Raw genomic sequence first — 24,219 nt, 5'->3', positions numbered from 1 at the left:
TTGAGTTAATTTGGAATGTAGAACATAATTACAGAAACAATATCAACTGGTGCTTAGTTTTATAAAAATTACATTTGGTAATTTTTTTTTTTTTGGTATAGTAATGATTATCTGAGCACTAATTATCCTTAAAGGCTTTGTTTCTGCAGCTCTTGGTCTGAGGAAGGAGCACATCTTCTTCTTCTCCTGTAACTGTTGTGTCATTGAGAGCAGGTGCTGCAGCAGCAGGTTGGTGAGACAGGTATTTTAGGGACTCAGTTTCAAAGTGTTACTAGAACCTAAACGGTTTCTAGTACGTTTCATCTGGCATTAACTGGTCACGTGATGGCCCTGCCTGCTGGCTTGTCCAGTCCATACTTCCTCTTCCCTGATGGGAAACCTTCCACAGAGCAGCTCCTTCTATACTTGTGGAGGTTTAAGTATTAAAAGTTCTGATTTAGAGCTGAAGTCAGTCTTCTACTTTTAGCCACTTGTTAATTCATTATACTTTGATTTTCCGTGGGTAAAAGCCCATCTTCCCATTTCTTCTCCAATACTTGTCTTCTCAGTCTTGCTAACTAGTCTTCAGCTAGTTACCGCTTTACTTCAGGTTGCTTCACTTTTTTCCTGAAATCTTAACCTTTAAATTTAATTAACTAATTAATTATTTTACTGTACACACCCTCTCCCTGCCTCTCCACTCTCCCCATCCCTCCTTTTATCATCAGAAGAGGAGACCTCCCATGGTTATCAACAGGCCTTGGTAATATCAAATCGGCGCAGGACTAGAAATTCCATCTTCTTCTACTGAGGTTACACAAGGCAGCCCAGTTAGGGGAAAGGGATCCACAGACAGGCCACAGAGTCAGAGATGGCCTGCACCTACTGTTGGAGAGTCCCACACAAAGACCATGCTGTACAACTGTTACATATTTGCCAAGGACCTGGGTCTGTCCCATGCATGCTCTCTGGTTGGGGGTTCAGTCTCTGTGGACCCCTTATGGGCCCAGGTTGTTTCTGTAGGTTTTCTTGTGTCCTTGACCCCTCTGACTCTTACAATTCTTTCTCCCCCTCTTCCACAGTATCCCATAAGCTCTGCTTAATGTTTGGCTGTGAGTCTCCGCATCTGAGTCCATTAGTTGCTGGGTGATGAAACCCCTCTGATGACAGTTATGCTAGGCTTCTGTTTGCAAGGATAGCAGAATATCAGTGATAGTGTCAGGGGTGGGCTCTCTCTCTCATGGTGCGTGTCTCAAGCTGCTTCAGTCATTTTATGGTCATTCCCTCAGTTTCTGCTTAATCTTTACTCCTGTACATCTGGTAGGCAGGACAAATTGTCAGTCTCAGCAGAGGGATTTCTAATGGCTGAGGAATACTTAAAAGATATGTTCAGCATCCTTAGTCTTCAGGAAAATCCAAACCAAAACAGCTCTGAGATTCCATCTTTGCACCCATCAGAATGGCTAAATCAAAAAGTCAAGCGACAGACAGCACATGCTGGTGAGAATGTGGGGCAAGGAGATGTGGTCGCTGATGGGAGCACAGATGTGTACAATCACTTTGGAAATCTATTTGGTGTTTTCTCAGGAAATTGTGAATAGTTCTACCTCAAGTCCCAGCTATACCACTCCTGGGTGTATACCTAGAGAATGATCCCCCATCCCGCAAGGACACATGCTCTACTATGTTCATAGCAGCTTTATTTATAGTAGTCAGAAACTGGAAATAACCCAGATGTCCCTCAACTAAAGAATGGATTAAAAAATGTGGCGCATCTTAATTTTTCTTTTTTCTTTTTCCTTTTTTGGTTTTTCAAGACAAGGATTTCTCTGGATAACAAATCCTGGCTGTCCTGGATTTTTGTTAATCACCAAGTTATTCTGTGAGCAGAGGATCTTTTATGTGTGCATGTGTTCATATGGGGGAGGTAGTATTCAGGATAGGGGCTGTGGTTTAGTTCACAAGGGTTGATAAAATACCACGACAGAAATCTATTTTCTCATAATTCTGAAGTTTAGAAGTCCAAATTCAAAGATTTGTTAAGTATGGTTGCTTCTGAGGCCAGTGTTATTCTCACTACGTGCCACCTGATCTTTATTCTGTGTATTTGCATCTTAGTATGTTTAGATTTCTTCTATTAAGTGTGACAGATTGGATTGGGCTCTTCATATGTAACCTGATTTAATCTTCATTGGCTTTGTACTTAGCAAAAAAGACGGTTGTATTCTGAAGTTCTTTCACAAATGATGTATGAATTTTGGGGTGTTGGAAACATGAACAAGCAAGCTGAATTAATGAGCTTACGGAGCATGGGTGTGGGGTTACTTAGGGGAATATGGGTGACTCAAACGTAGCTGCGTCACTGAAAAGCCATTGCGACATGGCCATGATTCATGAAGGCTGTGTTTTTGAGGCTCCCTGTATAACCACTTGCTGAGAGTATCCTGCTTATTTTGTTACTGCTTATTTTACCTAGAGAGAAGAGCCTTGTAAATCATGTCAGTTTCAGGTACTTTCTGAGACTTGTGAGTTGTTTATTTCTTGAGCCTTATAAACTTTATTTTTTGAGTCGTAAGCAGCCTGCCACCTGGATGAAATGTTTTAATTTGAAAGAAATTTCTATATAACACAGCAGGATACAGTTAACCCACAACAGGCTCAGATCTCTGTCTATGTCTATCAGGTTTACATCATCAGCTAGTGATTTCCATGTTAGGAACAGGTTGCTTTAGGAAAAAATTCTTAAGAAGTTATAGAGGTGTTCAGTTGAACATTCTGAGTCTAGCCTCTGCAGGGCTTTTAATATTCAAAATAACAACAGAATTTCCCAAAGAACTTCCAGTCAGTTTCCAGGAAACACATAGATATACATACTTCTAAAAGTCTAAGACTAGAAAAGGCATTAAAAAGCATAGGTAATAGTTGAATGAAAAAAAAATACAACCTCCTCCTCAAAAGCAGTAATATCCCTAATTATATTCTGGAGCATGCTAATGTTCTCAGAATGTCAGCTCGCTTTCTCTGAGCTGAGTGTTCTGTGATGACAGAGTTTACAGTTGCTGCATTTAGCTGTGTTTGGATATTTGGATTTTCCAGAGACTAAGATTCCAGTATACATTGTGATAGGACACTGAGATCTGTATGAGTCACAAATTTCCCGCACCATGTAGTAACGCCTTTAAGCATGTTCTTTGGAGTTTGTTTTTGGAAATGCTGGTATAGATCATACATGTTACAGGATCAGACTGGTGTGAATTTGGTATGGTGCAGGTTGTATGTTTGACATTTCAACTTGGCCTGGTTATGAGTAACATGAGACTAGGCAAAAGTAAGAGTAAGCAGGCTGAACAGTTGGGAGAAGCAGAGATGCACAGTTAGAATAGTAGAGGGCTCTGCAAGAGTGACGTGAATATTGACTTATGCCTTTTGGTGATCTAGACGTTGGAAGCTAGTTGTATACTACTCAACCGGATTGTGTCAGAGTTACTAGTGCTGTGATGAAACACCATGACCAAAGCAACCAGGGGAGGAAAAGGTTTATGTGGCTTACACTTCCACATCACATTTCATCATCAAAGGACGTCAGGACTGGACTGAAACAAGGCAGGAGCCTGGAGGCAGAAGCTGATGCAGAGTCCTTGGAGCAGCGGGGCTGCTTACTGGCTTGCTCCCCGTGGCTTGTTCAGCCTGCTTTCTACAAAACTCTATTTACATCATTTCCCCAATTTTTTCTGGTGCCTTTCATGTCTTCCTACAAGTAGCTCCTCTCAAATTCATAACTGCTCTTTAAAAATTATTATTGTTACACACGCACATGCACACACACATACAGAAATGAATATATAAATACAACCTGCTGAGTCAGTTTATTGTTGCTCATGTATGTGTTTTGGGGCTGACTACAAGGTATTGGATAACCAATTAGTGTTCTCAAATCTCCTAGCAGCCATTGATTGTTTATAACTCTTCATCTAGAGGTGGAGGTTTTTGAGGTTTTTCAGCATCCATATTGGCATTTCAGCTGGTACTGTCACTCTCAGGTTCTGTTTATGGTTGTATTATTTTGAATTTGGGATGAGGACAGGATATCCAACAGTTTTTGAAATGACCCTTATTGTCACTTCTGCCACTGTCTGCTCTGTATGTATGGGAAGGAGTAAGTGTTCTTATCATTGACAATCCAAAATCAAAGTAATGATTTTGAAAGTTCTGAAAGTTGTTGAAGATACTGTGTATTGTGCTGTATCAAATACCCAGCCAAGATTTAATTCTTTATGTAGGAGTAAACATTAATTTCATTGTTATGCAAATTTCCTGGCTCTTTAATTTATTATGTGTATACCAAATAATTGTTTTAAAATGAATTTATGATTTGCTGTCATATTGATTGCTTACCTTTGTTTCTATGCCTCTGTCCTTGGGGTTGTGTAATAAATCCTTTAAAAGGCTACAGTGCTACTCCACAGTTCTAATACTTTCCCTGACTCCCTCCTCCCACTGTTTGTCTTTCCTCCCAAGTTAAAACTCATAAGGAGGCATGATTGGAACAACTTAAGTCCTGGTTTAAACCAGTTCAGAACTTTGGAGATGAAGATTAGTGGCTCTCCAAAAGATGAAAGACTGAAAATCATATAGATTTTTCATGTTTTAAATTATGGTCATGGTGAATTTAATTTTAAAAAAATATGGAAGGATTTGGGTGTTGGATATCACTATGTCATGCTTGTGTTTACTTAATTTAGGTGAAAAATGGGTAAGGAACAACTTGACATTCAGTTCAGGAAGAAGATGCAGGCGTGGTAACAGGTAAGAGGGGAGCAATGTGCTAAATCACAGGCAGTCGGTTTGTCTTTATGGAATGATCCATCCCTTCAGCAGCTGGACTAGTGATGGATCGTGTTTTATATTATACTACAGGTGAAAAAAAATACCTTTAGACTATTTATTACTTTTTGAGTTACTTTCTAACTCTTTGAAAATGCAGTTATTGCTACTTTTAAGTTTAGTTTAAGTAAAATATTTTGAAGTTGCTAGTTGGAAAATTTTCAATGCATAAAAGTATGGAAAAGTGTATATATTTTCTCTTGGTAACCAGTTATTGTGCTCAGCATCTTTTAGTATAGTATGCTGAGTTTTAACTTGGGAGGAAAGACAAACAGTGGGAGGAGAGGAGTTAGGGAAAGTATTAGTAGAACTGTGGAATAACACTGCAGCCTTTTGAAGTACTTAGAGTCTGGGAAATGCTTAGAATCGAGGGAAATATCCAAAATAGAGGGCATAGGGGTACATGGAATAATTTCAGATAATGGTTTTTTATGAAAGAAAAAGGTTTTGAGTGTTACTTAGTTAGTGGTCAGTTTTCTAATGTTTATTTTTAAAAAATGGTTACTAGGCCTCTTCTTGTCCTATTTAAAATAGTTACTTTCAGGGACAAATGACTCTGTTTATGTACATATGTGTTAGAAGGATGGAGTGCATGAGAGTCTGCATCCTAGGGCTGAGTGAAGAAGGAATTGGAAGAGAACAGGTGGTTCCATCGCAGGGTAAAGTTACAGGTGGAAAGTCCTGAATATGGCAGCTGTTGTCACGAAACTGTGCATTTCTAGCGGGCTTCAGATGTAACCCACTCTCTGATGCTTTTCAGCTGTCCGTAGTGTAAGCTTGTCTACCCGACTCTCGAGATGTGTAATCTTTGGGGGCTCTACTTAACTCTGATCTGCTTCTGGTATTTTGTGTATCTACTGTGGTCTGTTCAGTGTCATCTTCTCATCCTCTCTTGCTTCCTTTCTTGTTCTCCTGTTCTCTCCTTTCTCCTTTGGCAATGTCTCTGACTGGAGTGATGTTCTTTCTTGTCTCCATTGTTGCAGCCTGTCTTCTCCTCATAGTTGTTTATTACCTCATACAGTGTGTCTTCTCTGAACTCCTACTGTGCCTGCCTGTTTCACCTTTACTCTGTCATTTGGTTCTCTAAGGGTTCATATGAAGTCATAGATGTTTCTCCTGATTTAGATTGTATTCTTCAGGGTAGCAGGGCCTTTTGTATTTTGTTTCGCATTGGAGAGCTTGGTGCCCACGTGGAGATTGTCTCTTGTTTTTTCCTTGTTTATGTGCCCACCTAAGGGCTTCTTTATTTTTTACTTGGATCTCTCTATTTGTCTGGGTCGGTTATCCTCACTGTGCTTTTCTTTTTAGTCTACAGGTCACCTGCAGAAGGAACGTGGCTTGAGAAAGCTAATGTGAAATCAATGCTAAACTTTGTTAACCGCTGTCATTAAGACTCATATACTAAAAGCATTTTCCCCTTTAGTTCACCTCTAAATCAATATCAAGATATTTTCAGGTAAGGTAGTCATTCAAAGATGACATAGTGTGATATATAATTAAGTAATTATTGCAACAAGATCTTATATTTGGGAAATCTGAATGTATCACAGATAAACTGATTTTATAGTGTTGTAAGTTTTATATTATACTGAATATTGGCTTTCTTTAAGTTAAAGCAACCTTATCTACAAGTCTGTAAATTCTTAGATTTCTTTTGTTTCATACTTGTGCATTTCAATTTGACCAGAATATACTGGTAGTATTCTGTTAGTGTATTGTTTTAGTATACTATGTTAGTGTACCATGTTAGTGCATTGCATCAGTGTAGCATGTTAGTGTATACTGTGTTTATGTAGTGCATTAGTGTATTAGTGCATTAGTTATGTATTAGTTTATTATATTAGCGTGATACTACATGCAATAATGTAGTATTGAAATACATTTCCTATAATATAAAATATCTTTAAAATTTTTGAAATAACTTTTAAAAATTAAAATGTTAGTATACTGCATTAGTTTTACATGTTAGTGTGTGGTATTAGTATATTAAATTAGTGTACTCTGTTAGTGTATTGTGCTAGTATACTGTATTTGTGTATACTGTCAGTGTATGGCATGAGTGTATTATGTTACTGTAAAATGTTAATATACAGTGTTTGTGTAAAATGTTAATGTACCTACCATATTAGTATGTTGTGTTAGTGTACTACATTAGTATGCTGCATGAGTGTATCGTGTTATTGTACAGTTTTAGAGTACTATATTAGTATATTGTGTTAATGCCTGTGTTAGTGTATTGTGTTAATATATTTTATGTACAGTGTTAGTGTACTGTGTTAGTGTATTGTGTTAGTGTATTATTGTGTTTGCATAAAGTGTCAATGTACTGTGTTCATATACAGTGTTTGTATATTATGTATTAATCTACTGTGTTCATGTATTATGTTAATGGATTGTGAAATACGTTACAGTGGGAGAGTAGTTACTCTGTTCCCTTACTGTATTTAAATACTATGATAGTATACTGTGGGAGTTTGTTACTTTGAATATCTGGAGTTTGGACCTCCTTAGTATTTAACTTTGTTTTATCTTTATGATGAGAATAGAAAGAGGTCAAGTCAGCAGAAAATGCAAATGTTTCTCTCTTTTAAGAATTATATTATTAAAAACAATGAGTTGTGATTGCATTTGGTTTGGGTAAGTCGGTTACTTATAAAATATTAATGTGGGTTACTATAAAGTTAAATTAATGTACTTTAATATTAAATGAAATACATTTCCTATAATGTAAAATATCTTTAAAATTTTTGAAATAATTTTTAAAAATTAAAATTATTACAAAGTATTATTAGTATCAAAAGTTTGTACAAAGTATTAGGTTTCATATAGGGAAGGTTGGCTTTGAACTTGTTATGTAGCAGAGGTTAGCCTTGAATTCCTTGAGATTATTTTATTGGATCTTGCTTTAAAATTGACTTGGGATTACTATATATTGTAGGTCTTTGCTCATAAGATCATCTGTATTTTAGCTAAACATGTGGAGAGTGAATGTGATTCTAATACAGCTGCATTTCAGTATGTATTATTGTTCACCTGCACTTGTCATACTAAGTCCTACAGCTAGAAAAACAGTAACAGACAAAACCATATTCATACAGAGCTTAGACTCTGCTAGGGCTCGGCCGCACATGGTAGAGATGTGGACTATATGGCACAGGAGACGTGTTAGTCCTTGGAAATAAAATAAAGCAAGGGAACGGCATACAGGGCAGTTTTTAAGTAGGAGAGGGAAGGATTAAAAATCTTAGGAAGTTCGTCCAGGGAATGGTCCAACGTTAGGAGACATTTGTAGAAATCTGAAGAATTGAGGGAATGAGCTGTGTTTATAGTAGAAGGGGAAGCATATTCCAGAGAGAAGGAATTAGATTTTTCTTTTTCAGACGATTAAGTTACTGGGACTCTTATCATTAGGGAGATATTCTTGTGGATTCACTATAGCTTCTTGTCTTGATAGAATGTCCAGCAAAGAAGTGAAGACTGCTCTAAAAAGTGCAAGAGATGCAATCAGAAACAAAGAGTACAAAGAAGCTTTGAAACATTGCAAGGTAAAGGGTATTTGTTTCTTGGGTAATTTACATTACCAGTTTATGGGTTATTTGTAGCTGTAAGTCTTGTACTGCCCATATTTAGTTAAGTGGTAGGACCTGAAGATTCTTCTCTCCTTGGAAGTGGGGTAGGCTTCTAGTGCTGCACTTGATAGTCTCGGTTGCTGAATTATCAAAGCCCTGTTGTCGAAGGCAGAAGTATCATAAGCACCTTGCATTATGGGATGTTACTATACTTTAGTGTTGTTGTTGTTATTATGCTTGTACTGTATTTTAAAATGTGTCTGTTGTGTGTATCATGGTTTTAGAAGTCAGAGGACAAATTGTAGGGATCACTTCTCTCCTCCCAGGTGGGTACCGGGGCTTGAACTCCAATCGCTGGACTTGAGAGCAGGCACCTTACCTTCTGGCCTCCTTGCCCACTCAGCATCTTTATTATTTGAACGTATTTGACATTCTAAATTCTATCTGACCTGTGGGTAGAAGAATCAAGATTCCAAAGCTTTCTTGTGTGCTCTTGGGAATGTTCCTGTTAAAGAGAAATTGACTGCTAGAGAGAGGATGGTGGTAGAAGCGAAGTCCTTAGGGGGGTGACAGGATGCAGCCCATATCCTGAGAGGAGGCCTTTAGTTCCTCTTCTGTTTGAGCAGGAAAAAGACAGGTGCAGATAACATACTGGACAATGGGAAAATAAGACCATTTTCTCTCTGATGGCTTCTATGTTTTGGTGACATAAGGGCCCATTTAAAGATTTGTGCTACTTAAGTGAACTCTGTGACTGATGGAGTTCAGTTATGGATGTTAAGAATGATGAGGAGAGAGGCAGAGGAGGCAGGAAGGGGAGGCGGGAGGTGGTGTGGCAGTGGTGGATCTTAAGGAAGGATGAAGCCACAGGAGTAGGAAGCCGAGGCCAATGTCCAGAGCTGTTACAATGAGACCATTACAATAACTAATTGGTTGGGTGGGCGTGTCAGAAACAGTGGAGATCACCTCAGAGGCACCAGAGCCACTGGTGCACTTCTGGGGAAGACATCAAAGCATTTCCTCTTGGATTACTTTGGCCAAGAACAAGCCCAATTTTGATTCCCTGCTTCTTTCCCTGTGACCGACCCTTCTGTCTGTAATTTATGGTTCTGGAGTTGTCTGTGCCTGCCTGAATGCTGTCTTGTGAGTTTGTCCCTCACAAAGGGCTTTTGCTAAGCCTTATTGATCAGCATAGAAAGCATCACAAAGGGAAAGCATTCTTTGAGTTTGAAAGGGACTGAACTTTACTGGTCAGAACACTCAAAAAAGCAAACATGACAGTGAAGCCTCAACAAACATACTCCTTATGTCCATGTTGCTTCCAGTGTTTATGGTGGCTATTTGTTTAAGGACACTTTTGTCCGGGATGCTGTTTTCAGCAAATGTTTATCATAGCAGACATATAGACACATGTGCATTATTTTTTGAATCAGGAACATGAAAGAATATGCTGTTTAAAATTAAAGCTGTGTAACATGGTAAGGTTGTTTGTTACATTGTACTCCTAAAGGCAGGTTAAACAGGCTAAATCTGCAGCAGCATTTTTGTTTTGCTTTGCTTTGTTTAATTTATTTGTTTGCTTGTTTGTTTTGAGAACAGGATCTCTCTGTATAGCTCTGTCTGGCCTTGGAACTCTCTTTGTAGACCAGACTGGCCTTGAACTAACAGAGGTCTGCTTGCCTCTGACACCTGAGTGCTGAGATCCTAAGTGTGCGTCCCCACACCTGATTTGATCCTAATTCTTTAGTGGCCTCAAGGTTTATTAATTACTTGGCTGTGAGACTCAGCAAAGGTACCAGCCTCTCTGATGTAAGAGATATATTCTTGAGAATTTATTGATGACTAAGATTAGCAGACATCTAAAGTCAAGATGGTGCTAATCTGGCACAAAAGGTGAACAGTCTGTTCAGATGGAGGATGCAGTATGTGTGATATATAAGAGGAACCGTTTCCTCCAGCACGGAGCTTTTCTGATAATGCTCATATGTTTGTGTGTCCACATAGTTACTGTTATATGCTAGTGTGTGTGTGACGTATATGTGCATGGTATGGGGCATACACATGTGGAGATCAGAGAACAACTCTGTGGAGCCAGTTTTCTTTCCACCTTTGCGTTGAGTTTCAGGGCCTGCACTTAGTCCTGTAAGCCTGGACGGCTCCCGGAGCCATCCGGCTACCATGTTCCTGCACTTACTTAGCATGGCTAGCTTTCTGGTAAAATTTTGACATGAATTTCATCATGTAGCTTATAATTTATAGTGGAGAACAAAGCAATGAGAGGCGTCTCTTATCTATGGTAACCCAGAACTGGTTGACACTAAAGAAAAACTACCCAAGAGTGTATTTGCTGTGCTTCTGTCTCATATAGCATGGTATAAGCATTCCTTTGGGGAAGCTGGCTCTAGGTTGTGTACATATAGTTAGGTACTTTTCTCTCTGTGTCCCCTCAGAATTTTCTGCTTGTGTTCACCACATTTCTTTTGTATGTGATTGTTTCCTTTAAAATGTATCTTGGATACTGAAGCTCTGATCTTTAGTCAGACAGTAATTAGTGGTTGGCAGCCGACACGTAGCTGTGTAGGTGATAAGCAGTTATGTGTCAGCAGTTGTACTTGGTGTTTAGAACATGAGCAGAACAAGCCCTAGTGTTAGGGTTTCACTTTGGCAGATACCTGGTTGAGTTTTGTAGGAGGCGCATTATTGGATAGAGTCTAGCTTGACAGTACACCGGTGACAGATTGCTTAGAGTGTGTGAATGCACAAAAGCCTAATTATTGGAGAAGTTCAACTCATAGAAAGGCGATTGTCCCTAGAATATGCAAAACCTTGAGAGGCTTCTGGATTTTTTTTTCTTTCCCTAGAACATATTAATTGTTGCCCTAAACTATTTACTTTACTTTAGCAGGTGCTCTAATTCCTGAAAGCATCATCTCAGTTCTTTGTTCTAGATGGCTTGTATGTTTTAAACATTTACCGCCATTGTGTATTTGAACATGTTTGGTGTATTGATATTAGGATGAACTGACTTATAGCTACCATGAAGAATCCATCTTTACTATGGGAAAATATTATTATGGGAAAGAAACTGTTGTTGGATGAAGTGCTGATGACCGGAACGGGGCTGGGCATTACTGTTCTCTTCTACCCAGCATTCTCATGGGTGGACGAGACATTTGATATAGGTATCAAGATCTGTTGAGCACTTTACAGAAAAACACCTCATTCTCCAAACCCTTTACAGTTTTTCATTTACAGTACCTGGCTAGCTATGATTCTAAGGTCTCTCTGTTGGTGGCAGATTCATAACAGACTATTGTTTTGTTGTTTGTTAAGTAGTTTCCAAAATGTAATGACTTACTCTTAATTTTTTTTTAATCAGACAGTGTTAAAACAAGAGAAAAATAACTATAATGCCTGGGTTTTTATTGGTGTTGCTGCAGCGGAGCTAGAACAGCCTGATCAGGCCCAGGGCGCCTATAAGAAAGCAGCAGAGCTCGAGCCCGAGCAGCTCCTTGCTTGGCAGGTATGGGGGCGGGCTTTGCGGTCTGTAATTGGCAGGTATGGGGGCGGGCTTTGCAGTCTGTAATTGGCAGGTATGGGGGCGGGCTTTGTGGTCTGTACTATAGGGCGAGTGCTTGTTTGCCATTGTTCAAAATGTAAGTTCCAGTGTTAAATAAGTACTTAAACCCGTCTCATGAACAAAATTAATTTTTTTTAATTTAAAGTTAGATTTAGATGACAAATCTAACTTTAGTCACTGTTTAACTTCCTACCTAGTAGATTATTTTTAAATATAAAGACTTGAACTATAGAGTTTCCCTACCACCTTTAGCGTACTTGGAGGGTAATTCCACACACATGCCATCTGTAAAGTATGCTAATTTGTAGGTGTTAGTACATTATTTCACACAATAAATAAATTTCGGGATGTATGAAATTTTGCTAAGAATAATCATTGCCACTTCCTGTTTTAGGGGCTAGCAAGTTTGTATGAGAAGTGTAATCACATAAATGCTAAGGATGATTTACCTGGTGTTTACCGGAAGCTGTTGGATCTCTATGAAAGGTAGGAATATGTGGGGAAAGGCAAGTCTCTTTACAAGTTTGAATTGGAATAGTTTTATTCATTGACATGTGTTAGCTAGGCCTCTCTAGAGAAGAAAACTGATAGAATGAGTCTACATATATACATAGATTTATTAGAGTGGCTGACAGGCTGTGGTCCAACAGTGGAAAGTCCATGTAATCCATGGACAGTGGAAAGTCCATTTTCCAACAGTGGGCAGTCCTTGAAGCTCAGTGAAATGGTCTTTGGCAAACTGAGGAATTTCAGAGAAGGTGCTACTGCCCGTCAAGGACAGGACTGAGCAGAGCCAGGGAAAGCAGACACGAGCACCTTCCTTCCTTTAAGTCCTTTGTGTTGACTGCCCCCTGCAGATGTGGTCCAGGTTTGAAGGCAGGTCTTCCTACTTCAAATGATTCAGTCAAGAAAAATCCCTCCCAGCTGCCCCAGTGGCTTCGCTTTTTGTTAATTCCAGATATAGTTAATTTGACATCCAGAAATAATCACCACAGAGATAGAAGGAACATTTACTGGGAATTCAGAAACAGTTATCTTCCACAAGTTTGTCACAATTTTTGTTTTGTGATTGAAATAGACTGAAAGGTTAAGATGATTGACTCAATTTAGAATTTTAAAATTTCTGATCAAGATAATAAGGTTTGTTGTGTAAAAATATACTATAGTATCAGTTGTTTCAAGCTTTTAAGTCTTTGGTTTCTGCTATCAAATGAAAGTTTCTTTTTCTTTTTCTCTTGAACCTAAGTGTTGACAGACAGAAGTGGTGTGACGTGTGTAAGAAGCTCGTGGACCTGTATCACCAGGAGAGGAGACACCTGGAGGTGGGCAGGGTTCTCAGCCTCTTCTCAGAGAAATGTTAGCAAAACACTTTCATCCAGCTTTAATGAAAGCTAAAAGTTAAGATGCAGTATGATTTCAGAAATTTGAGAACTAAATTACAATGTTTTAGAAACTGAATTACAATTCAAATTTAGGCGAGGCGGTCGTGGCGCACACCTTTAATCCCAGCACTTGGGAGGTGGATTTCTGTGAGGCCAGCCTGATCTACAGACTGTTCCAGGACAGCCAGGGCTACACAGAGAGACCCTATCTTGAACGCTCCCCCCCCCAAAAAAATTCAAATTTAGGATATCCTAACTTCGAAACTTTGAGAGTAGTTTAAGTTTCCTAAGTCATGACCCTGTGTAGCTTAGTGAGCTGTATTGTGACCTTCTGAGTTGTGGAGGTTGCGGTGTGGTCATCTGTCTTGTGTCTTAGTGATATTTTTGGTAGAAGGGCTCTGGAAATTTGCCTAGTCAAGTTTTTTTTTTTTTTTTTTCTTTTTCGGGTCAGAGTTCATATAGCATGTGGTATATTACTTTTGGTATTTTTACGTGTTAATAGACAAAATAATCTTGATCATTAGGTTTAACATTTTAAGTTTATGGTAACATAACTATTTCAATTTTCTTTTCACCAGGTGGCTCAGACATGGTATAGATTGATAAAGACACGGCAGGAAGACGGAGCAGACAGACAAGAGCTTTATGAGCTGTGGAGAAAATTGAGTCAGTTGCTAGCTGAAAATATAGAAGATCAGAATAATGAGACCCAGCAGATGGTATTGTCCGGGTTGATTCTCAGGTTCTATGTCATGAACGTTCATAACCTAATTCTTTTTTTTTAAGTTTATTTTTTTTCATTTTTTTAATTAGATATTTTCTTTTTTTTTATTGAATATATTCTTCATTTACATTTCAAATATTATACCCTTTCCCGGTTTTCCCCCTTCCAGAAAAGCCCCAATCCATCTTCCCTCCCCCTGCCTCCAAGAAGATGACCCTCCACCTAGCCCCTCCCAAGTACACCCCACCCCATCGATTTCCCCACGTTGGGGCATCTATTGAGCTTTCATGGGACCAAGGACCTCTCCTCCCACTGATGCCTAATAAGGCATGCCTCAGCCACAATTGTGGCTGGAACCCTGTGTACCCCTTGGTTGATGGCTTAGTCCCTGGGAGCGCTGGAGGGTCTGGTTGGCCGACATTGTTGTTCTTCCCATGGGGCTGCAAACCCCTTCAGCTCCTCCAGTCTGCCCTCCAACTCCTCCATTGGGGACCCCACGCACAGTCCAATGGTTGGCTGCTAGCATCTGCCTCTGTAATTAGATATTTTCTTTATTTACATTTCAAATGTTATCTCCTTTCCTGCCTGCCCCCCCAATAATCCTTTACTTCCTACCCCCTACCCCTGCTCGCCAATCCACCCACTCATGCTTCCCTGTCCTGGCATTCCCCTAAACTGGAGCATGGAGCCTTCTCAGGGCAAAGGGCCTCTCCTCCCTTTAATGTCCAACAAGGCCTTCCTCTGCTACATATGCAGCTGGAGCCGTGGGTCCCTCCATGTGTATTTGGTTGGTGGTTTACTCCCTGGAAACTCTTGGGGTACTGGTTGGTTCATATTGTAGTTCCTCCTATAGTGCTGCAAACCCCTTCAGCTCCTTGGGTCCTTTCTCTAGCTCCTCCGTTGGGGACCCTGTGCTCATAACCTAATTCAGATTAGAAAGTGGAAACACAGTGACACAGGAAAGTTTTGTGTGTTAGCACAGTGAGCACTATGCGTGCTCGGCTTGCAATTCCTCGAGGTTCTTTTTGCTGATAAAATTAGAAACCTTTGCTTACAGTCCCATGTAATTTGAAGGGGCAGACTTGGGTCTTAGAATATTAGAATTTCAGGCCCTTGTATTCATAAGAATCCAGTAGATCATTAACTTAGTCACTGTAGAAAGGGAAATATGTAAAAACTGACTTTCACAAAACTGCTGTAACTTGTAGAAAGTTTTACTCTGTTGCTGTTATTCCTTATACTTGCTAGCTAATACTTAATAATTCAATTGGAATATATATATATACACACACACATACATACACACACACACACATATATATACATACACATAGTTAGATTATATTAGGTAATGTTCTTTTTTAGTGTATTGATTTCCAAGTCATTAAAAGGATTTTTAAAATATAAAACATTAGTTTTTAATCCATAGTTGGGAATATCTCTTACATATAATAACTTAATTTTTTATTGTAACAAGTAGCTACTCAGTGTATACTTGTTAAATTGAGTGCAGTTTAAAAAATTGTTACAAACTACACAATGAAAATTTTTTATATGTTTACTTGTTTATTTAGTAATTTGCTTTTAGTTCAGAAAATAATGTTGAGAATGTACTGTATGCCAGGCAGTCCCCAAAGGGTTGAATATTAAGTGTTTGTATAAGAAACCCACTTAAAAGAAGGAAGGGTTCACATCTGCAGAGGTTGAGAGTATGCTGACCATCTGCCTGCTGCTTTGTGTGTACAGCGTGGGAGGCCACCAAGGTCAGGAGCCCATGCAGATCAGAGCTGCAGCATGGTCAGGAGCCCATGCAGATCTGAGCTGCAGCAAGGTCAGGAGCCCATGCAGATCAGAGCTGCAGCAAGGTCAGGAGCCCATGCAGATCAGAGCTGCAGCATGGTCAGGAGCCCATGCAGATCAGAGCTGCAGCATGGTCAGGAGCCCATGCAGATCAGGCTGCAGCAAGGTCAGGAGCCCATGCAGATCAGAGCTGCAGCAAGGTCAGAGCTGCAGCATGGTCAGGAGCCCATGCAGATCAGAGCTGCAGCATGGTCAGGAGCCCATGCAGATCAGAGCTGCAGCAAGGTCAGGAGCCCATGCAGATCCGAGCTGCAACAAGGTCAGGAGCCCATACAGATCCGAGCTGCAGCATGGTCAGGAGCCCATGCAGATCCGAGCTACAGCAATGTCTGGAGCCCATGCAGATCAGAGCTGCAGCAAGGTCAGGAGCCCATGCAGATCAGAGCTGCAGCATGGTCAGGAGCCCATGCAGATCAGAGCTGCAGCATGGTCAGGAGCCCATGCAGATCCGAGCTGCAGCAAGGTCTGGAGCCCATGCAGATCAGAGCTGCAGCAAGGTCAGGAGCCCATGCAGATCCGAGCTGCAGCAAGGTCAGGAGCCCATGCAGATCAGAGCTGCAGCAAGGTCAGGAGCCCATGCAGATCAGAGCTGCAGCAAGGTCAGGAGCCCATGCAGATCAGAGCTGCAGCAAGGTCAGGAGCCCATGCAGATCAGAGCTGCAGCAAGGTCAGGAGCCCATGCAGATCTGAGCTGCAGCAAGGCCAGGAGCCCATGCAGATCCGAGCTGTTCACATGTGCTGGCTAGGATAGAAAGAGCCGAAGGAAGGGCCTGCCTTCCCTTCACTCAGCCTTACTGTCTGAAGCTTCTGCCACCTACCAAGAACACTACTGGCAACAAACCCTTCAACCCATGGCTTTCAAAGATGTTTAGGTCCAAATTTTAGCATACAATAATAATGACTTGTCTGTGTGTAAGCAGTTGTGGAAGAAATCTAGTAGTGACAAATTGGGCAGCTCATCAATTTCTCTTAAGCTCTATCTACATAATATAGCTTTACTATATTTCTTGAAATACTGTAAGTTAACAGAGTATCAACCACACCAAATTAAGTATATTTTTGATTTATTTATACTTCAATTCATTAAAGAAAAGTGTAGTATTTTGCTGTGTTGCCTGGGCTGGCCCTGAACTGAGCTTGTGTGCTCGGCTGGGCCTTTCTTTTTGCTGTCCTCCTCTTTGCCCCTTTCACTCTCCTTCCTTCTCTTCCTCCTGCTTCTCTTCCTTTTTCATTTCTTCTTTCCTTCCCCCATTATCTCTTCTTCCACCTTTTCTTTCTATTCTGTCTCCAGTTAATACACACACACACACACACACACAGAGACACAAACACAAAGGCACATGTATGCATATAAACACATATAAACACATATAAACACATATAAACACAGACACACTCACATACATACTCATAAACACATGCACATATACATACATGCACACACAGATACACACAAATACACAATACACACAAAAACTCACATATGCATATACATACATGCACATATACACTCACACACACACTTGTTTGTTGTTTGCTTCTTTGTTTTGTTTTTGATTTTGAGATAGTGTCTCATTGCATTCTAGGCTAGCTTGGAATGCTTGATCCTTCTGCCTCAGTCTGCTGCATACTAAGGGTTACAGAAGTGTATCACAGTATCTAACAATTTTTAATAAACATGTATTAACCATGCATATTTATGACATTCACACATAAAACATTCATTGATCATATCCAACCATCTTTTATTCTTTCTCCTTACCTCCTATACTTTTCATAATCCTTTTAAAAAAATTAATTGCAACATTTTTCTCCTTTTCTTTCTTTCCTCCAACCCCTCCATGCATATGTAAATGCATAGATGTTAATTCTTATAGAATACATATGCACATACACACATTTATACCTATCTGAGGCCATTCAGTGTTGCATGCATGTGTATGATTTCAAGGCCTGAGCACTTGGTGTTGAATTGTTTAACTGTTAATTAGGGACGCCTTCCTGGGGAAGCCCGCTCCTACTCTCAGTATTTAGTCCCCTATGGCTGTTTGACTGGGATGGGGCTGTGAGACTCCCTCTTCCATGTTCACATGGTTTTCCTCACTCAGGTCTTCTCTCAGCAGCCATATTATTGAGGTATCATAGACGTCCTTCCCTGTAACTTAGAGAAAACAGTTTCACAGCAGATTTACTAGTCCTCTTGCACTTAAATCTTTCTATCCTCTCTTCTGCAATTTTCTCTGAGCCTCAGATGCAGGAGTTGTGTTAAGGGAGGTATCTCTTTAGGCTGGGAACCCCAGGCTCAGCTGTTCTCTGCATTTTGACCAGTGGTGGCGTTCTCTAATGGTCTCTGTTACAAGAGAAGCTTCTCTAGTGAGGGTCACACTGTATATATTTTGTAGAGAGTGAGCTGTGCTGGATCTTTTCTAAGATCCATACTTCACTGGCCTTGAGAAGCAGTCTAGGTTTCCAGTACTAGGTGTGATTTCCCTCCTGTTGAGCAGTCCTTAAGTCCACTTAGGCAGATGGTGGCTACCAGCAAGGCATGAGCGCCACCATTGCATCTTTAGGATGTATTGCTATTGTTGTTGTGGGATTCCTAGGCTTCAGGAGACTTAGCATTCAGGGAAGGTACTTTCAAGTCAAACCAAGTTCTCATCTTCCAAGTCTTATATCCAAAGTGCGTGGTGTCTTCAACAGCAGTGACTGCAGCCAAGGACAATAGCAGTGCCCCGCAGTACCATACAGAAAGGGAGTTAGTTTATCATTTCTGTTATTAGGGTTTTAGTTAGATAGCGTATGGCTCTTGAGGGGAGCACTGTCAGCTTTACTCATTTAAACTATGTATGTATATATATATTTATATGTACTATATGTAATTTTTGATAAATAAAAAACAATTTGCTTTCTTAATGTTCTTCGCTCTTCCCACTCTTCTCTTTTCCTCCCTAATCAAACCCAGCCCTGTTTTTCCCATTTCCCTCCACATCACCTGCACACTGCTGCTCTCTCTAGAGCTCCTTTTTTTGTCCTTAGTAATAGAGTTTTTTTTAAGCTATTTATTGTGTGTGTGTATGACAGAGTACTTTTTTTTTTTTTTTTTTGTTTTTTTTGGTTTTTTGGATTTGGTTTTTTGGAGACAGGGTTTCTCTGTGTAGCCCTGGCTGTCCTGGAACTCACTCTGTAGACCAGGCTGGCCTCAGAAATCTGCCTGCCTCTGCCTCCCAGAGTGCTGGGATTACAGGCATGTACCACCACAGCCCGGCAGTAATAGAGTTTTAAGAATTTATTTCTGCCGGGTGGTGGTGGCGGTGGCGCATGCCTGTAATCCCAGCACTCTGGGAGGCAGAGGCAGGCAGATTTCTGAGGCCAGCCTGGTCTACAGAGTGAGTTCCAGGACAGCCAGGACCACACAGAGAAACCCTGTCTGGCAAAAATCAAATCCAAAAAACCAAAAGAAAAAAAAAAGAATTTATTTCTAAGTATTAAGCAGATAAATCATTAAAAAGAAAAGGGATGAAGTTTAGTGCTCAGAAAAATCTGTCATGTATTTTTCCATTTAGAATATTTGCTTTGTTATTTGAAAAATTTAACTATGATATATAATTTTAAGTTGAATTTCCTTTATTGTGAGATCATTACCCTTATTTGAACAGGTAAATTTTACGTATTTTTTATACATTTTGTATTTATAGTTGCCATCGATGACATGTTGAGGTGACAGAAAGTGGAGCTTGGTTGTAGTGACCAATCTTGTCAACTTGATTGGATTAAGAAACACTGAGGTCATAGCATATCTATGGGTGTGACTACATGTGCTTTTATAAAGAGTACCTGGCGGGTGCTTGGGTTGCAGGCACCTACCCAGGTGCGTGGCACTGTCGGGACCAACCAGTGGCTCCATCTGTAACCCCTGCAGTTGGGAGGCTGAGGCAAGAGGATTTCCACAAGCTCGGGGTTCGCCAGGACGACTGGCCGAGACCCCTGGCCTTACAAAACCAACCAATCAACCAAGTGAAAGAATTATGAGGTCCAGACAGTTGAAGTTCTAGCTCTGATAAAGGAGTTGAAGCTCGTTTTAGTGCTCACCACAGTTTTCACTAAGTATGCTACACAATAGCTTTTTGGTTTGTTTCAGCTCTTAACTGCATTTGAGAATGCACTGGACCTAGCAGATAACATTCCCAGTGAAGATCACCAAGTACTTTACAGGAATTTTATTCAGTGTCTGTCTAAAGTAAGTGACGTTCATGTATTTCTAGTTATGCAAATGGTCACACATAAGCTTTCCTGCCAACGGGATTCACTTTATTATGCTTTTATATTTTCAAGTTTCCTCATGAGACGAATAGGTTACGGAAGGCCTGTGAAGGGATGATAGCTGTCTACCCTACTGTGCAGTACCCACTGGAAGTGCTCTGCTTGTACTTAATTGACTCAGGTAAGTTTGTTATCTTGCTTCCCAGAGATGTGTGATTATATAAGTGTGATACTGCAACCAATTAAACACTGCTTACTATGTATAAAATAGTACGTTGCTGTTTCTGGACATAAAAGAAATACAGTTGTGTAATGTTGCTATTTATAGATAGTCTGACAAATACAGGAAAGTAGAGTGATTTAGGATTTGTGGGTTATAAAGCTACTTGTTCATCAGTGAAGTTCTTTTATTATGTGTTTATTTTTAATTCAGTGACGTCCTTTAGGGGGTGGGACTTGGAGGATGTCTTGAATTTTCTCTGACATTAGATGGAGCAGGTCTGACAGGTAGTCCAGATGTCAGGTGTAAAGCTGTGGCACTAGATACAGAAGGAGTAACGGAAACCTCTCTGACTGAATAGGTTGGATTATTTAACGAGGTCTCGAGGACTCTGAAAAGGATTTGTCAGAACACTGGGCTTCACAGTGTTGATGTTAGTGCCATAGTGGTGGTCTGTTTTTGTCTTCAGTATCAGGAACTGATGGTCTGTAAGTGATCTCGCGTGCTCAAGGTGGAAAGTGTGGCTTGGTGGTCTTGTTTCTCAGACTTCCTTGGTAGAGAGAGCTGACTGCTCTCAGCTGGGTTATAGGAACCGACTCATCGGAAGCCATGTCTGTCTGTGATCTAGGCTGGTCTCTGTGCAGACTGATTGTCGTGGTTTTTCTCCTTGGCCTCTGTCCTCAGTGTTTGTGCTGAATAGCATGGTGTGTGCTGACTGGAGTACACTTGTATGCATGCATTTATTCACTTGAGACAGATAGGTTCACACACGTGAGTGACGAGACCTGACCACAGTCCCTTAAGTGATGACCGCAGAGCTTTCCTGGTGCAGAGAATCTTCTTCACTTGGATGCAAAATTGGTGAATGCCTAGAACATTTTGTCTGGGGTACTCAGGAAATATGGCTGAGTTCTGGAGGAAACTAAGGGGGAACTCCGGGTAGGCCTTGGCCCTTGTACCTCTTCTGCTTCTGCCTGATTCTGCTCTCCTTCCTTACCCTTCCTCAAGTCCTCCTGGTCTGTATGAGGACAGATGATTGTACTTCTAGTCTTGGATTTTCCACCAACAAGTAAGCAGATCTTTTTCTTATTTTCAAAGAGTATTTTTAACTATCATGAAAAAGCACCAAAAGTATCAGAGTGAATTAGTTTATGAAGTACAAGGGCTTAAGCTAAAAATGTTTAGGTTAACTTTACGCTAGAGTGGTTAAACCAGGTGACATCAGGAATGAGTGAGTGAACTTGGAATATGATTTCATGATACAAAGGAACAATGAATGGAAAATGTATTCAGTGTCTTATAGGAAAGGACAACGTTATTTTCAAAATAGTTAAAACCCATCAATCATTTGTAAATGGGAAATCTGCAAACTAAAGCTATACATGTAGCTTGGAAATCATTTGTAGGAAAGTAAAATGGAGAGGCTGACATCAGAGAAGCCCGAGGGCACAAGACTGAGGATGGCTCTTGGGCAGGGCTGTCTGGCCGGAGAAGAGGAAGAAAAGGCTGCAGATCAAGAGGGGGGGCTGATGGGAAGACAGGAAAGAATATTTCAGAAAGGAATATGTTGTAGACCGTTATGATAGACTGAGTAACTGATTTTATGAGTGAAAAATCTACTATTAAGGCCTTTAAATAAAAGTAATTGAATTGAAATAATGACGGAGAAAATTGAAGTAGTTAGAAGTTTATGAAGAAAGGTAACTGAGGAATTTTCCTGTAACTTTAATTTTTTTCAAAACCTATTTTTAATGATGGTTCTTAAGTGCTTTACTCTCCCTTGTAGTCCATCACCCACTGGAGATAGTGGAAAAGAAAGGATATGGGGCAGGGAGAGGGTGACGTGGACTGGTTTAGAAAGGTTCTTTGGAGCAGTTCCCGTCTGTGCTGTCTGAAAATCGGCAGTTCAGTTCACAGGTCGGCTCTGGTAGCTCGATCCACTCGCAAACACTTCACAGATACGAGCAGTCTAGTTCAGTCCAGTTGGGTTAGCACCATCTGTGACATGACCTAGCAGAGACAGCCAGGCCTCAGCCTTGGCTCGACTCGTCAACAGCAGGGACCAACAGGAACACCAGGAGAAGTTCTCAGCCGTGCCTCTCAGGGAAGTGACGATCAGTGAAGACATGAGACCCACAAGCATTGAACAGCTAGCTGTGCTAGCCCACCAAGCTCTATCACTTCATGGAGTCCGATTTATACCTTCTGAACATCACGTGTCCTCCATGTGCCTTGTGTCAGCACGTGCCTCAGCGTGCGTAGCGTATCAGTCCATGGAAGTGGCAAGAAACCGCAGGACACTATGCAGTGTTAGGCAGACCAATATCTGCGTGTCATTAGCAAAGAATCCTTCATCGAATGTCCTTACACATGCTTACTTTAGCAGAACATCTTCTTTCCTGTGTCTGCTTCAGCAAATGCTCCTTCAGGAGAAGCCTTAGCTTCCCACACCCGTGTCCCCTTTAACGCAATGTTCCTTCACGTGTTTGCTCTGGCAAACACCATCCAACTGACTTTCGAAGGACCCATTTACTAACTGCATCCGTGGGAAAAGCAGAGGAAGGAAAGCCCTGTGATGGAGCCGCAAGCTTTCAGAGGGGCAGGAGGAGGACTGTGGTGATGTCTTCTCTCTGGACCACTGCAGGAAGGGCAGACTGAACATGACAAATGCTGTGTTAAGCCCTTGGAAGACAAGATTGACAAGGCATCTGTCAGCACAAGGAGATACACGTTTCTGTCTCTCATCTCATAGGAAAGCTTATTTCAAAATCATCCAGTATTTTCAGAGTGTAGCATAAGGCCCCGTGTGTGACACAGGGATGTGGCCTTTGTGGCTGTCACAGTTGCTGGTGGGAATTAGTCACCAGGGTTACTTTCTTTCCAGTTCTGCTTAGCACCATTTTTTCCTCTGTCTGCTCCAAATGCTGTAGGGAAGTATTTGGGGCGTTTCTGTTGGAAAACTGACTGAGTGCCTCCTCAGTAAGCATGAATTTGCCTATAATATGGTGTTTTTTTGTTTTTTTGTTTTTTTTTTTTTGCATAAACATGGTCTGGTATTCTGGTATCGTGTAAAACAGCAGGAAGAAATGGAATCAAGTCCATCTGCAGAGTTTCACATGTAAATTTCGTAATCTCTCTGATAGGGTCTATTCCTTCCTCAATCAGTGTGAATTATAGGGTAAGAAACAAATGAGACATTTTCAAACATAAGATTCATCAAAGTGCATACCTGTCTAGCATTCCTTCAGATTTGCAATAAAATGGATTTGAGATTTTACTTAGAATTTGCTCTAGAGTAAATTGGATAGAGCAGAAACAAAAATTAAATGCCGTAAAACCCCGACTATCAAACAAAATAAAAACCAGTACCATTCTATGGGCATTTAGAAAGGTAGCAGATTGGTAAGGGGAGTCGTTGTGTAGCTTGCAAGAGGCCTGGGCTTTCTGCTAAAATGGAGGCTTGAGGGGAATAGGAGATGACTATGTGCATATGTGCGTGCATGTGTGCATGTGTGCGTGTGTGCGTGCGCGCGTGCGCGCGCGTGTGTGTGTGTGTGTGTGTGTGTGTGCGTGTGCGTGTGTGTGTGTGTGTGTGTGTGTGAAGGATAATAAAGGCATAGTGAAAGGATTATCCTGACTGATGAGAAAACATTGATTTAAAAGCTGAGTATGGTGGTGCATGCCTGTAATCTCAGCACTTGGTAGGGTGAGGTAGGAGCAGGGGTTAATCTGCATACCGAGTTTGAGGCCAGCCTGGGCTG

General features: G+C 40.7%; 1 protein-coding gene across 4 annotated transcripts in view; it reads left to right on the top strand.

The window, feature by feature from the left end:
* The window catches only part of Skic3 (SKI3 subunit of superkiller complex), a 108,914-nt gene that overhangs the window by 1,056 nt on the left and 83,639 nt on the right, over window positions 1–24,219 (top strand). For 3 of the 4 annotated variants that reach the window (XM_052159608.1, XM_052159609.1, XM_052159610.1), the window contains exons 2-10: window positions 4,722–4,785; window positions 6,172–6,319; window positions 8,318–8,408; window positions 11,812–11,955; window positions 12,407–12,498; window positions 13,259–13,334; window positions 13,973–14,113; window positions 20,117–20,215; window positions 20,311–20,419. In XM_052159608.1, coding sequence (XP_052015568.1) covers window positions 8,319–8,408; window positions 11,812–11,955; window positions 12,407–12,498; window positions 13,259–13,334; window positions 13,973–14,113; window positions 20,117–20,215; window positions 20,311–20,419 — 751 coding nt within the window. In that variant the 5' untranslated portion in view covers window positions 4,722–4,785; window positions 6,172–6,319; window position 8,318. The remainder of the gene's footprint in view (window positions 1–4,721; window positions 4,786–6,171; window positions 6,320–8,317; window positions 8,409–11,811; window positions 11,956–12,406; window positions 12,499–13,258; window positions 13,335–13,972; window positions 14,114–20,116; window positions 20,216–20,310; window positions 20,420–24,219) is intronic. The other variant, XM_052159611.1, reaches the window with a different exon arrangement.

Source organism: Apodemus sylvaticus, chromosome 16, assembly GCF_947179515.1.
Source record: "Apodemus sylvaticus chromosome 16, mApoSyl1.1, whole genome shotgun sequence".
In the NCBI taxonomy this organism is placed as follows: domain Eukaryota; kingdom Metazoa; phylum Chordata; class Mammalia; order Rodentia; family Muridae; genus Apodemus; species Apodemus sylvaticus.
Note: the sequence above shows the minus strand (reverse complement) of the source record. Positions and strands in the feature narration are given on the sequence as shown.